Genomic DNA, 13911 nt, shown 5'->3' with positions numbered 1-13911 from the left:
TTTTGTTAGTTACCCTTAGTTACCCTCCTCCCCACACTCATCCCTGTGGAGCTTTTAGTTTTGGACATAGATTTCTCCCCAGTCTTACGGCCATTTCAGAGGTGTAAGTCAGCAGAACTTCCCTATTGATTTGCTACGAGCAACATGAACTCTGTCAATCATTACAAGGAATAGATATATGGATAGCTTCCAAATTGCCAAGATAGTTCTGTAACGATTTGCACTGTCATAGTTCTGTGCATGTAAGAAAGCTTTCACCTTTAATTAATACCCTGAAGACCTGGGTGGATAAAAGCACAATCTCAGCAATTGCTCGTGCAGGTTTTCTGCTCAGAATTTTAAAATTGGGCCCAAATTCTCCATCAGCACCTTACCTCTACAACCATTTCTTTTGAAAGTTACTAACTTTGTCTACACATACTTCATGAAATCCGTGCCTAATTGCATGTGACCATAACAGAAAATTAGTCAGGAGTAATTCTGTAATGTGCTGCAGGCTACAAAGTATGCAAGCTGAAGTGTAATTTTGAGGATCTTCAGGAATATTGTGGCACATAAACAGAGCTAAAACAGAATTTTTAAATACATAAATTCTTACTTAAGAGTGGGAGATAGATAATATGGTGGATAAAAAAAATCAGTTACTGAAATAAAGGAATGTTGTTAAATTATTCAGATGATCACTTATTTATGAACCCCATGTGCCATGCCCATTCATACTTCAACATTCCTGGAATCACTTATTTACTGCCCAAGTCCAGGGCTTATGTCTTATTTTCTTCTGCAGCTCTAAACTGACCGCAAATCTTTGCAAGCATGTGGCTCCTTTCAACCAAGCTGAGAAAGAGATAAACAGTTTAAATCTTCCACTTTCCCAGTCCGTGGCATCTTCGCTATCACAAATGCAGGGAATATCTGCAAAGTGCAAATTCTTTGGATTATTGAATTCCTCCTGTCAGTCTACTGCGATTGGCTTCTTTTATTTTTTTCCTCAAGGCTGTGTGCGTGATCTTTATCCTTTGGTGTTTGACATTAACTTGAACTGAGTAATTGTACCTTTGAACAGGAATGACACTGTTCCTGGCAGCTTAGTAAAAAATATGAAGTCAAAAGCAATGAAAGCAGGGTTTTCCTTCTGTCCCCTTCACTCCATGTGCGTGTTTAGGAACAGTGCTATGGTGGAGCTATAGCTGCCTGCCAGCACCATTTTTGAGTTTGACTTGCAGCATACTCAGTGACTGAAAATGCAAACATAACACATCCCTCAACCTATACAGCTTCTACTGCACCCATCATAGACATGTCTGGGAGCTCTTACTCATGGGAAAGAGACTATCTAAGTGTATCAGACAGATAAAAACCACTCTTATTATCTGGCATTACATGTTTTTCCAAGGAAGGTGATGGAAGTTTTCAGCAGCTATGTCATTTTCCCCTAATTGTTTTAAACAGGAAACAGAAATGCTCAGCTTCAGGCATCAGCTTTAAGTTATAACTGAGCTTTGGTCAGATTCCAGCCTGATCCTGGAGTCCCAGCAGCTGACTGTCCTCCAAATCAAAACCATTCTCTCCCTCTCTATGTTTTCTCGGAGCATGAACCTGCAAGCTGCAACGCCTGTCCACCAGGAGCAAGGAAAGCCTGGGATATTTTCCTCATCAAAAGTATACCTGAAGTCTCCTGGGAGTCTGCGGACACGGTTTGTGCATACTTTCATTACACAGATCTGGAGTGACTGCCAGCTTGCATGGATGCCCTTACCCAATACTCAGCATTTCAGCAGAAATAAAGCAAGCCTCCCAGAAAAGACTCCTAGCGTTTCCAAAAGCACAGATCTCTCTTCTGTCCTTTCCCTAAATTGCAGCTCAAAATTTGTGCTTATTCTCCCCTAAATAGCTGAGATTCAAGTCAAATAAAGGTAGTGCTGTTTGTTTTCAGCTTGCAGATGCTAGCTAAAGGAAATACTGTAAATTACAGCATGAACATGCCACACCAGTGTGAATGTATAGCTGAGAGCTCCCCGGCCAGCTTGCAAATGCAGCTGAGAGCTCTTTGTTAAGTGGGAAAAGCAAAGCAACGTAGTTGTTAGAAACAAACAGTCATGTAAGTTTCAGGACTTACCCTGAGTCATCCCTGGCTCCCTCATCTCGGGCTGATGTTTTCATCATTACAGCAAACTTTAAGACACTTTCTGTTTCACAGTGGCTTTAGAGTTCCTTGGTAAAGAAAGCAATTCCTTTCCATCGCTGAGCAGAACATCCACATCCTCTGGTTTTGTATTGAAGATGATATTTCAAGGGGCAGCAGGGGGAGGACGTTTAAAACCAACTTCAGGCTCAGTAATATCGGAGGGCAGACGACTAAACAGGCACTGAAATGAAAGCAAACTACCAAGAAGGTCTGATTTTAGCCTCTCTTCTTTCTACTTCCTGTATTTATATGAATGGGGGATTTCAGGAAGAGGCAGTCTTTGGTGGTCAAGGGTGTGTGTGTGTGTGTGCGTGTGTATATATTAGAAAGCCATATTTAGTAGTGAAGGCAGGTTAACCTTATTAGAAAGAAGGGCCTGAAACTGTCAGCTTCTACTTTGTTTCTCTAACTTAAGTAAATACAGGGGAGTTTGTTTTACAGACTGCAGGTATATCAGTAGGCAACAGAGCATGGTGAACTTTGTAAAGGATTTTATAAGGCAGCAAAGCATTAAGTCTCCGTCTGCAAATTCCTGAAGCATGTGTATTTCTATTGCTTGAGTAACTGGAACCAGATGGAGCTTGGAAACCTTTATATTTACACAGGACCTGGGAAAATGAAATGTCTAACACAGGCAGAGGACATTTATGCAAAGAAGTTAATGCAGAAGGTAATGATAAGGCTGTAAGACTGCTAGTAAATGAACAGCTGTCTGTTTGACCTGGAGTTACTTAAGTGGTTGAGTAGTTTGCTGTACTGAAAACCCAACTGAACGCAAACCAGCTGTGGAGGCTGGGAGCTGACAGATGTGCTGTCAGACAGGGCTAATGGCACTCCTGCTTGGCAGCTCTATTATTCAGGAAATATTTGATGTTGGAAGAATGCATAATGGAAAAAAGCAAAGTAGAAATATGAAGCAGAGGCAAAGAAAAGTAATTGCTTGGAACAGAGGAGATGACAGTAACTTGTTTCTCCTTTTATTTTTAGAAGAAACTTCTCAGCTTTCTATTGTCCAGTAAGTACTTTGCCATGTAGCCCACCTTCGAAATGGAAACGTCGGGCAGCTCCCAGTGTATCCGCATGAGAGAAACTTGACTTATGTAGAACACAGAACTTGTTCTGCTAGCTTGAGCGTGGAGGAACCGGGGAACCTTCCTGTAATCTAGACCCATTTGTGTAACTCAAGATAAACTTTTCTCAAGGGTTTTTCAGTCAAATATTGTGTTGGCATTGGGAAACCTGTCTTCTAGCTTCCAGAAGGATTTCTCTTAGAAAATCAAAGAGCTGATATAAAGGCTGCATGATGGAAAATCCACAACCCTGCTACAGGTGTCTTACTGTTTAATTATCAGTATCATCTAGATTTCAGACCAGACTTTTTGCCTTACCTAGTTTTAAGATTTCTGTTATTGTATCTCATTATATTCTCTTCTACTAAATTAAGGACTTCTTCGCTCCAACTTATGTTGCCAGTTAGACAATTACAAACTAATTCCATGTTGCATTTAACTCTTAAGCAAACTGGTTGGCTGAGATTCACTCATCCCTCTTTGCAGGCTTGTCATATCTCATGAATCTTTCTGGTAGCTGCAGTACTGTTGGTTCTGGGCACAGAGATCCAAGAAGTACACTCCAAACTTGTTCTCCAGCTTGTCGCCTTTGAAATACACCTTGGGTATTAGCATAAGAACAAGATTCTAGATACATTCCACAAATTCAGCCCCACGCCACCATTTCATTTCCCTACATTGCAACCCGGCTAGGACTGGGATACTGAGTTTACCTTTGCTTATCTGGGAAACAAGGGTAGAAAGCTTTAAGGGTGAGCTGTTCTGCATGAACCTACTCAGATGGAGAAATCTGTGCTTACACAAAGATGCAGTCATCCTAGGCAAAGAAATAAGACCCTATAGATGCATAAGATCAGTTTTCAGCAAGCGACAGGCATTTCCAAAAATGCGGTCAGACAGGAAGTACTATTAAAAACACAGGAAAAAAATTGCAAAAATACAGAATACAAAATACAGTATTGTGGTCTTTCAGTTTGACATTATTTGAGAAAAGCTCTTTTTTGGTTTCTTGTGAAAACTTTCACACAATTCATAATGGTACAGGTTCAGAAATGTGAAGTTTTGAAAATATTTATGTTAAAGATAATGGGCAAAAATTCTCAAAAAAGACTCTTTTTTTTCCTCACAAATATGTTAGCGTCTCTGCAATACTGTATAAGCATTTCTGTAAAATACATAAAAAATGGAAATTAGGACGAATTTTAATATATTTTTTCAGAGCTTTTCTGTGTGTTTTTTCTTAAGCCAGAGATCCGACAGGCTTGGAGTGAGACGCTGTGTTGTAGGATCAGGCTGTGGTACACAGTTGTACAAAAGCTACATGACAAACACTGCAAAATGGCACTTCTCTGAGATACATCCAAGCCAAACAGGTTTTAGAGAAAACTTGGAGAATTATTTAGATGTGACACATTCATTAAACTAATTTTTAGCCTACAGATTGCTGCAATATCAGTGTGAGCTAGAAGCAGGGGGGAGAAATTCCTGTCCTTTTTTAAGGCTGATTCACCCCTTCCATCTTAAACCACACCATTTGACCAAGTTGAGAAGGTTTAAAAATGAGAGAAGCACTTAAGTGCAGTTTGGTTTTATTGAAGTGCTTTCAGCACATGCACAGATTATGTGACATTTCTGCTTTTCACACAGTAGGATGCAGCTGCATCATGGTATATTCCTGCAGGAGCTGTCATGCCTACTGTGTCACTAATCCATAGATTACGTGCCTTTTATAAAGCCTATTACATAACAGGTCATGATGGGTCATGAGGTCAAACGTACAGGGAATTAAAAGAATGGTACTTTCTACAGCCAGATTCTGATTCTTGGAAGTTAATTCTGTAGGGAAGAGGAGTCATTTCCTTAGAAACACCTAGCCTAGCATTTACCGAAGAATGAACCCTCGTGCAAAAGTCAAAGAAAGCAGGATATTGCTTTTCTCCACATCACAAGGATTCTCCTGTAAATACACAAAAACACAGTGGCTAATTACAGGTTTTATACAAAAGCATGCAGTGTGGCTATGGAAAATATGGTGAAAGTTTTATCTCTGTCATCTGGGGTAAACTGGCAAAGAGTATTAATGGGAAGACTCTTGTCTAATGAATAGTTAAAAAATATAGTATATGGGAGTAAGGTTCCTTCTTCAAAGAACTGAGTTTAGAAGCTTTCCTTCAGCCCAGAATATACAGCATACAGAGACTGTGCATCTACCCTAGAAGTCATAAGATAGCTGTATGTCTGCCTTTTCGAATAGGCAATCAAGAATAAGTGGGACTATTTTTTTTCTCTGCTATCTCCAGAGCCTAGGTATCTGGGAAGGTGAAACAGCACTATGGGGCTTTTAGATCATGTTTCCATTCCCTTTTGTCAGCATTCAGTACCCAATGGGAACCTGATGGATTCCACTGTACCATGGGGCCAAAATACTGGCTAAGGATGTTTCTGAGATTGCCATATTTGTTCTGGATTGGTGCCTCAGTACAGCAGACGATATTCTCAGCAGACCAAACATTTCTAGTACCAAAAGAGCAAATCTTGCATTTTGAAATTGCTGTGGATCAAACAGATACACTTGACTCACCCCAAAATATTGGCTTGATCCAAGTGATACCCCCTTGAACAGATGAAAATGTGGGCCTTCTGTCTTTCAGTGTAGCAGAGTCCAGATTTCAGCAAGAAAGTGCAGGCACATATCCTAGCTGGGTCCTGAAATTTTAGATTTTCAACAATAAATAAGAGAACGCTTCACATGGTCTCATCACCTGACAAAAATACAATCCAGTAGTTCTTATATAATTTATTGATAGTGTACATGTGTTAATAACATAGTGCATTACCATACTGACTGCTAGATTCTTTTATAAATGCCTATTTAACTATTTATTTTTAATTTTCCACAACAAAAATAATCAAATATCATGCCAACATTTTGTAACAAATTATCACATTAAATCCATATGGATTTCATGACATATTCATCTGTACAAAGGACCCCATATACACAGAGCATTCACAGTGCATAAGGTCACAGTCATTGAAAAAATAAATAACATGATAAATAGAACTTTGTTATTTACAGTTTACAAACTCATCCCTTTCTGTTTTCAAAGTAAGCAGTTCTAGAAAGTTTTAATAAAATTTAAAGAGGTACTGCACCACCTAAGGGTGCACTGCAAATGGCTGTAAGTATGAAGCACAGGGAAGTTTAAAAGGTTCAGAAGTTATTTTAGCAATCGTAAATGATTTCAAATACCTGCTTGCAATGGAGGAGATAGCAGGTGCCAAATTCTGCTCACAGTTCCACTGATGAGAATTTGTGCCAACTATCAGGACAATAATGAGAGCTGGCATCGCTCCCAAGAACGTGAAGGCAAGAATTTGGTCATAACTTCACTGCAGAGTTTCAGCCATTTGGAACAATGATGCTGCTGGGGAAGCAGACTTGAGTGTTCTCTGTGTATCCAACTGGTATAGGAATGAAGGCAATAATCTTTTCTGCAAAATCCTCTGAAAAGAAGCATCACAATCTTTCCAGAGAATTTATCTGTCTGGTTTTGATATATTCTGATAACCTTTAGATTTTGTCATAATTCCCTATTGCTATAAATCAACCTTTATATTTGTTTTTCAAGTTTGCCAAGATCATCTCAATGATAAGAGCAACAATCACATACATTCTTTGTGCAACTAAAAAAAAATAAAGAATTAAATTCAAATTGGTAACTCTTGTAGGAAAATACCAAGTGACCTTAATTTCCTACACTCTCTCATTTATTTCCAAGGTTTACTATATGTCAGAAGTATGGTAGGAAGCATAACATATGATGTACAAAGTGCCACAATCATCATACATCTCAGCCTGTAGAGAAGGAGCTACACGTATTTCAAATTTCAGGACAGGGATGAAGAATCTCACGGGGTGAGATCCCTTCTGAAGCTTTCTCCAGGGAGAAAATAGGAGGACATCACACATGGGGAAAGAAATTGCATGCTCAATTTATTCACATTGAGGTTTTTCAATCTGTGCACACTAGGTCAGGAACTGGAAAGCACACATCAGTTGATCAACATTCTTCATCAGAACACTTGCATACAGAATTTTCAGAGTAGTTTAAGGAAGTAATAAGGGATAATGGGGGGCTTGGTACAGAATTGGTACAACTAAATGCTGTCATTTACCTGTGTAACCATCGTATAAATCTCATCACTCAACAGACTGAAAAATCTAGACTTCAAAGAAATATAAAGGAAAATATGTAGCGAATGTCTGAGCTGCAGAGCTTCTCTTATGAGCGCTTAAACACAAATAAGTGAAGGATCTGAGCCTTGCAGTGACAGAATATTATGTCCAAAAGTGATGCATTTCAATACTTGAAAAAAAGATTCTTTGGTTTCACCTGGCTGTCAGTGTTACTTTAGTGTCTGCTTCATATTACATTAGGTCTGCTCTTTCCTTGGCATGGATGATCAGGCAGTATTTATACAACTTAAAGCACTCTACAAAAAAGAAGAAAAAAAATCTAGCAGTGGTACACAAATAAATAACGTTACGATTGCAAGAAATCCAAAAACGGAAGACACCCAGACTCATGTGGGATTTGTGCAACTAGAGCAAACACACAGTAAAATCAAGTGTGTACAATTAAAGCACAGTCACAAAGGAAATCAAATAATAGTCTTCCCTATCATTGCTGTATAAGTAGTAGACTTGGAAAGACATTTTCCATTTGCTTACACATTAGAGGAATATTTACTAATATAGTCTAAAACCAGAAACTAATTATATGTTAGTCACAGCTGCAGCAAGCATACCATAAAATAAAATTGGCACGCCGATGACTGAGCCAGGAGAAAGGTGGTTGACTGCCATACATGTTGGGAAGACTTAAGGTATTCAGCTAGACTGGACTTCAGCCTACAGCAGGTCATCAAACAGTCATTTTAAGATAACCATAACTGTAGGTTACCTTAACTATAACTGTAGATTACTGTTTTAGATTTAGACAAATAGATCCCTAGCCTGAAATATTTATTTGGGCAATATTTTCCATGAATCAGTGTGACTCAGAGTACCAAATCTGAACTTTTATGACACAACTTTATAATGCAGTACAAGAGTTACAGTCTGTAGAGAATTGGACACTTCTGACTTCAATGGCAACACTCCCATGCAGTCACTATAGATAGGTCTGCACTCTGTGGATCTATGTGGGACTGTACTACTCCTGTGGAACTGTAGCACAGAAGAACTGCTAGAAGCTCTGCTTGGCCAGCTGTAATTCAGTTTTGATGCCATTGTATACCAGGAAAGGTACACTGTTTTGAAATCTATGGGACAGAGAACCAGTTCTCCTCTTATTCATGAGTGGAAATCCACAATGGTGTCAGCAGAGCAGAAGTCCATAGATTCTGTCCAAACCTTTCAACTTGAGTGAGAATTAAAAATTGTAGACTACAAAACAAACATGAGCGTGACAGAAAGCCCAAAAGTCGTGCTCAGCTGTCATCAATCCAGCAAGGCACTTAAATATATGTTTAGTTTTAAGCATGGAATCAATCCTCATGAAGTTAAGCTTTGCTGGATAAGGGCTATGTCTTTCTGCATCGTATTACTCTTCAGTGTTAGTAGGCTGGCAATTTTCAAATCGCATTCACAAGCTTTCTTTTCACTCTTGAACTGAATGTTAGCTTAGACAACATTGTGACATACATTCCAAACTCAGACAGCTAACTATTGCAGCAGTCAGTAAAACAAAACGGCTACAAAATTTTCCAAACCCAATCTGAACACATGCAATATAGAATTGCAGAAACTTCGGAGAGCCGAGTGCAAATCATTCCTTTTCATCATTGGAAAATGGCAAAATTTGAAGTAGTTTCCTGACACAAGCAAATTATTTTCTGTACACATGAAAGGCACTATTCCGCTAGTACTCAGCAATATTCTCCTGAATTACTGACACATTCTGAAGTGGGTATCTGACAGACAGCAATTTGTCAGTTAGATCTTTCTCAGTCCATTCAATTATCTGCATGGCTTGCCTATAATTACCATCTTTCTTTATTTTAGCATATTAGTAATGACTATATGGGGACTCTAACTACTTCATATGATCATGTGTCATCAAGGCCCTGATACAGCATCTAATAATTCTTTGGCAAACAATATATCCCTGGTCACATGGTTGTGTCAGAGGAGAATCCTACTAAAGTTATTTATAATGATAAGCATGGCACGATACCTGTCTTGTAAAAGAAGATGTGTATGAGACTGCTTCGGGAAATGCAGCACTGCAATTCAATATAAGTCATCCTAAAATGTGGTCCACATTTTAGGAAGAGCTATACAATGACAGGACTTGCTATGCAATTTAAGGTCAGCATTATTTTCCAAGACTGCCTCTTCCTACAGCAGAACACTCTGTTTTTTGGAGCAGGTGATATTAAATTTAGGAAAAATAATTTTAAAAAATGTCTCAAGGATTCATGGCATTAGCAAACACAATTTCATGCATTTTTGAGCTGGGGATCAGCTGTGATGGAAGAAATTGGTGCCCCTAGTTTTTTAAAGTTACCTGGCTCAGAAATATGAAGATACAGTACAATCTGCTAGATCTGGCACTGTAAACATCGATGCCCTCATCAATGTCAACTCAGCTGATCACTAGGCAGGCATTCAGAACTAGATTTTGGAACTACTATTAAGTAGTGTAAATACATCTGAGTTGCCCAGACTGTGCACGGAAGAGCAAATGTTTGCTTGTAGGCAACTAGTTCTGTAAGCCCAGCCTCTATCTCTGCTCCTTTCAGGTTCAAATATAAGCCATCATGAGAGTATCAGCAGCATACCGTCATTCTGAAAAATAGCAGAGAAGACATTAAGAATAGAGACGGATGCTCCTACAGCAGTGCACTTTCACAACTCTTCTGCAACAGAAGACTCAAGAATGAAAATGAATCTCTTCAGCTTTGCTGCTATACTACAGCAGAAATGCCTTGAACACCAGGAAATAAGGTCATCTACATACTTGAGGACAAACGTGTTTACTGTCATTCTTGGCTATTCAATAAAGCATTTTAATAATGCTGTACTTATTTCCATCTTAAGATTTGTGTAATTTAACTGCACAACTACCTAATTAAGGTGAAAAACCCTAACTGGGTACTAATACTGACATTGATTACAAAGTGTAAAGCAAGTAACAAATATATAGCTCCTTTTCCTGTAGGATTTTATTAGAAGGATCCAATTCCTAAAAAAGCTCAACAGCAGAATTCGTTCTTTAATTTGTATCAAAATAGATTTTAAATAGCCTTAATTGTAAACACATTTCCTGGTGTAAACAGTGTCCTACATGTGAGCTGGTTGAACTCAATTATTTAATCAGGTATACTGAGACAAGGAACTTTTTAATTTAGTTCTTATTCGCTAAGTTTCTTTAGTATGTTCTCAGTGACACAGTAATGGGAAGTTTTATATATAGTCTTAAGTGCAAAATATTAATATATTTAAAAATGTATCAACTTTTAGTTGATAGATTTGTTTTGGTTTATAAACATTAAAAAATTAAAAAAATCTATGTATAAAGTTAACTGTGCTTCTTTAGAAGATCTTTCACTCATATACAGTTTCAAAGTTTAGTAGCAATGCAAAATATGCACACTGTCTTGGTGATTTGCAGTCTTATGACTAGTGAAACGTGGAATGTTACCTATTGTTTTTAATAGTCTAGGCCAGATTCTGCTGTCATTTACATCAGCTATTCCTTATACAGGGTTTATGCTAGTGGATAGGATACCAAAATCTGGCTTCTACTGGGGCTTGAAAAGAAGTACACCATATTTCAAATTTGTATACAATCAAATCAAGGATCATGGTCTCCTGATAGACTCTTTTATCTGTCTATATCTTATCTGCAATACTGAGTGTCAGACACCCATCTTCATTAAGCTTCTGGAAATATATAAAGAATGGAGAATGCATCAGTTTCTTGACTAATGAAGTAAGCTTACTTCCCTCAATAATCAAATTAAATTAAATCATAACCAAGGTGGGTTTTATTGTCAGACAATCTGGTTTATGTCTGGATTCTATTCTCAACTGACAGCAATAATTGATAGTTACTCAGCACCCAGTTGATTTTATTTGCTTAGTTTCTTCTAAACTTACAAATGAGCTTACGAGGGCCAACGCAAAATGTCTGTCATGGTGTAATATTCCACCACTTTTTGTTTATATTTACATACACAGCATTACTCATTAATGATAAAACAGATTTTTCAAGTATGAAGTTCTGCATGTAATTCTCTTTTTCACTATGCAGACAGTCAAACTTATAGTGTGCATCATCAGAAGTGATACAACATACAACCATTTCCTCTTCTTTCTCTGCCACACTGTTCATCTTCTTTGAAAAGAATGATAAATATTCAACACTGCCATCAAAAACTGTCACTGCAGTTTCTCTATAAGCAGAGCACTTGAAGGGGGAAATGATGTCCTCAACAGTGCATGCCTGATATGTACCTTGGACTTTCTGGTCCTATAGTTGAGATATTTTGACAAAGCCGAGAAAAGTTCTGAACTCGCCTCCTTTCCTTCCATGGAAAGTAAATGTCAAAAGCAAAAGAACTATAAAGATTTTTCTCCAGTCTTCTTGTTAGTCTTGTTGGTAGTGTTTGATTGTCTGCAAAAGGAGAAGGAAAACAACAACAGAAAGTCCCATAAGTGGGGACATTCGAGAGTACCGCATAAAGTCCACACCTCTTCATGACTGAGCAGCAATATCCAAAGAGGAGTTAAATGCTTTGGTTGCCTTGAGCTAGCATGTTACAAGAAAGGTATGCTTTCCTTCCACGTAGGTAAAAGTGCTTGGTAGCTGATGAAGCAGGAATGACACTCAAATTACTGATGGAAGGAAGGTAGAAACGTGAAATGTCTCCTGTCATTTACAGCACAGGTAATCAGAAGCGCAGTCTCTCTCCTTAACAGTTGCTTAAAGTCCTTCTCGGCACATAGGGAGGTTGACAAAGGTGAAGACATTAAACTCTATCAATATAGAGAAACACAGGAAAACAGCATAAAGAAACAACACATAGATGCCTAATTTCTTGTCAAGTTTCCATTTATTTACATGGATCCCAAACACCTGCAAGAAAACAAAGTGTTAGTTAATTAAGCCTCAAAGGAGACTTCTAGAAACAATTGTAAGCTGAAAATGACAATGATTTCTTCAATTAGAGATCCTGGACCAAGATAAAAATATATATTCTTGGCATTTTACAGATTTTAAAAAGGCAAAATATTTCTTTTTTTAAATAAGAATGTACGAACCCAATCCAATAACTCAAACTCTGGCCTTACTCTCACTTGCCTGAAGAACCCTTTACAAAACATTAAATGGACCCACTTCAAGGCCACTTGAGAAGTTCATCATGTAACAGAGAAACAAAACAGGCCCCTGGGTGCTCTGTTTCAGGGCATACTGCATTTTCAGTACATCAGGCACATTCTAGTTAGGCAGCATTAATTCCCTGCTTCATTATGAACTAGGGAATACACTGAATATGCTTCTCCCTCCAACGCTCTGTTGTACACCCTTTACATCCCAGTTGAACACAAGCACCTAACGTTCACTCTTTCAACAGCTCTAGAAGAGTTTCTTTGACATTTTACTCAGCTCCTGAACTAGGAAGAATTACAAGCAGTAAAGCAATTAAATTAACATGAAGGTGCTATGAGTTTCTGCACTGATTTTTGCTATGGGAAGATCTGGGGGAATTAGGGTATCCAGTAGAAAAAATCAAGACAGTAGATGGTTTGAACTCAGATGATATTGCTGCAAAGATTCTTTTCAGAAATCCCTGAGTTTCTAGCATAGTAACATCTGCATAATCCTCCCATGTATTCAGAAGTGCTGGTTACCAATACTCATGCAGCAATATCAGATACAAGTGTCTAAAGAACTTTTTTGCTCCACAGGCACCGTGCAGCATGGCACAACTGGAGATAGGAAAAGTAAAGAACAGGCTCTCACAGCTTATATTAGCAGATGCACTAGGAAGTTAGTGGCAAAGTGAACAGATCTGGACATTCTATCATTTAAGACATGCACAGGTGATGTGAAGTTTGCTAAAATCTAGCCATGCAAGAGTGTAGCATCTCCAGTGATGATCCCCTCCTTTAAAAGGGTCTCCGCAGGCAGTGAAAGATGTAAGTGGGTATTTTTATACCTTTGGGATTTGATTCTTTCCACAGATGGCTCTTTGGGAGTCAGCAGATCACAGTACCCTAAGTACCAGCAAAACTGACTTTTGAAGCAGAACTACTGTTTCACCTTAACAAGTCAGTATTATAAAGGTGAGTTGTACTTTACATGCCTATTCAACATCCTGAGGTTCACAGCCCTCACAGACCAGTCATTGTTAAGGTTTTGGTAACAGTGCATTGTTAGTCTAGGCTGGTTTGAAAATCAGAGATGGGAGGATGAAAAAAAGGGAGGAAGCATACCTGGGTCTTCCCCAGCACAGAGTACAGACAGACCTAGGGTATGCAGCTGGACACAGGACCAAAGGAATATTATTCAATCACATAATGTCAATACTGACACTGAAATCAAAGGGATCTATACACTTCTAGCAACTCTTCTGCAC

General features: G+C 38.4%; 2 protein-coding genes and 1 long non-coding RNA gene across 8 annotated transcripts in view; 1 reads left to right on the top strand and 2 right to left on the bottom strand.

The window, feature by feature from the left end:
* The window catches only part of RIN3 (Ras and Rab interactor 3), a 59790-nt gene extending 57043 nt beyond the window's left edge, over positions 1 to 2747 (bottom strand). The window contains exon 1 of the mRNA XM_052696755.1: positions 2120 to 2747. Within this exon, the coding sequence (XP_052552715.1) occupies positions 2120 to 2166 (47 nt within the window). The 5' untranslated portion in view covers positions 2167 to 2747. The remainder of the gene's footprint in view (positions 1 to 2119) is intronic.
* The window catches only part of LOC128087330 (uncharacterized), a 46864-nt gene continuing 34482 nt past the window's right edge, over positions 1530 to 13911 (top strand). For 4 of the 5 annotated variants that reach the window (XR_008209791.1, XR_008209788.1, XR_008209789.1 and 1 more), the window contains exon 1: positions 12401 to 13618. This is a non-coding gene — a long non-coding RNA (uncharacterized LOC128087330). Of the gene's footprint in view, positions 1698 to 12400; positions 13619 to 13911 lie in introns of those variants that run through there. The other variant, XR_008209790.1, reaches the window with a different exon arrangement.
* The window catches only part of SLC24A4 (solute carrier family 24 member 4), an 85593-nt gene continuing 77722 nt past the window's right edge, over positions 6041 to 13911 (bottom strand). For both annotated transcript variants that reach the window (XM_052696760.1, XM_052696761.1), the window contains exon 17: positions 6041 to 12407. In XM_052696760.1, the coding sequence (XP_052552720.1) occupies positions 12255 to 12407 (153 nt within the window). In that variant the 3' untranslated portion in view covers positions 6041 to 12254. The remainder of the gene's footprint in view (positions 12408 to 13911) is intronic.

Source organism: Tympanuchus pallidicinctus, unplaced genomic scaffold (genome assembly GCF_026119805.1).
Source record: "Tympanuchus pallidicinctus isolate F22 unplaced genomic scaffold, pur_lepc_1.0 scaffold3, whole genome shotgun sequence".
NCBI lineage: Eukaryota > Metazoa > Chordata > Aves > Galliformes > Phasianidae > Tympanuchus > Tympanuchus pallidicinctus.
This window is presented reverse-complemented; position numbering and strand designations above follow the sequence as displayed.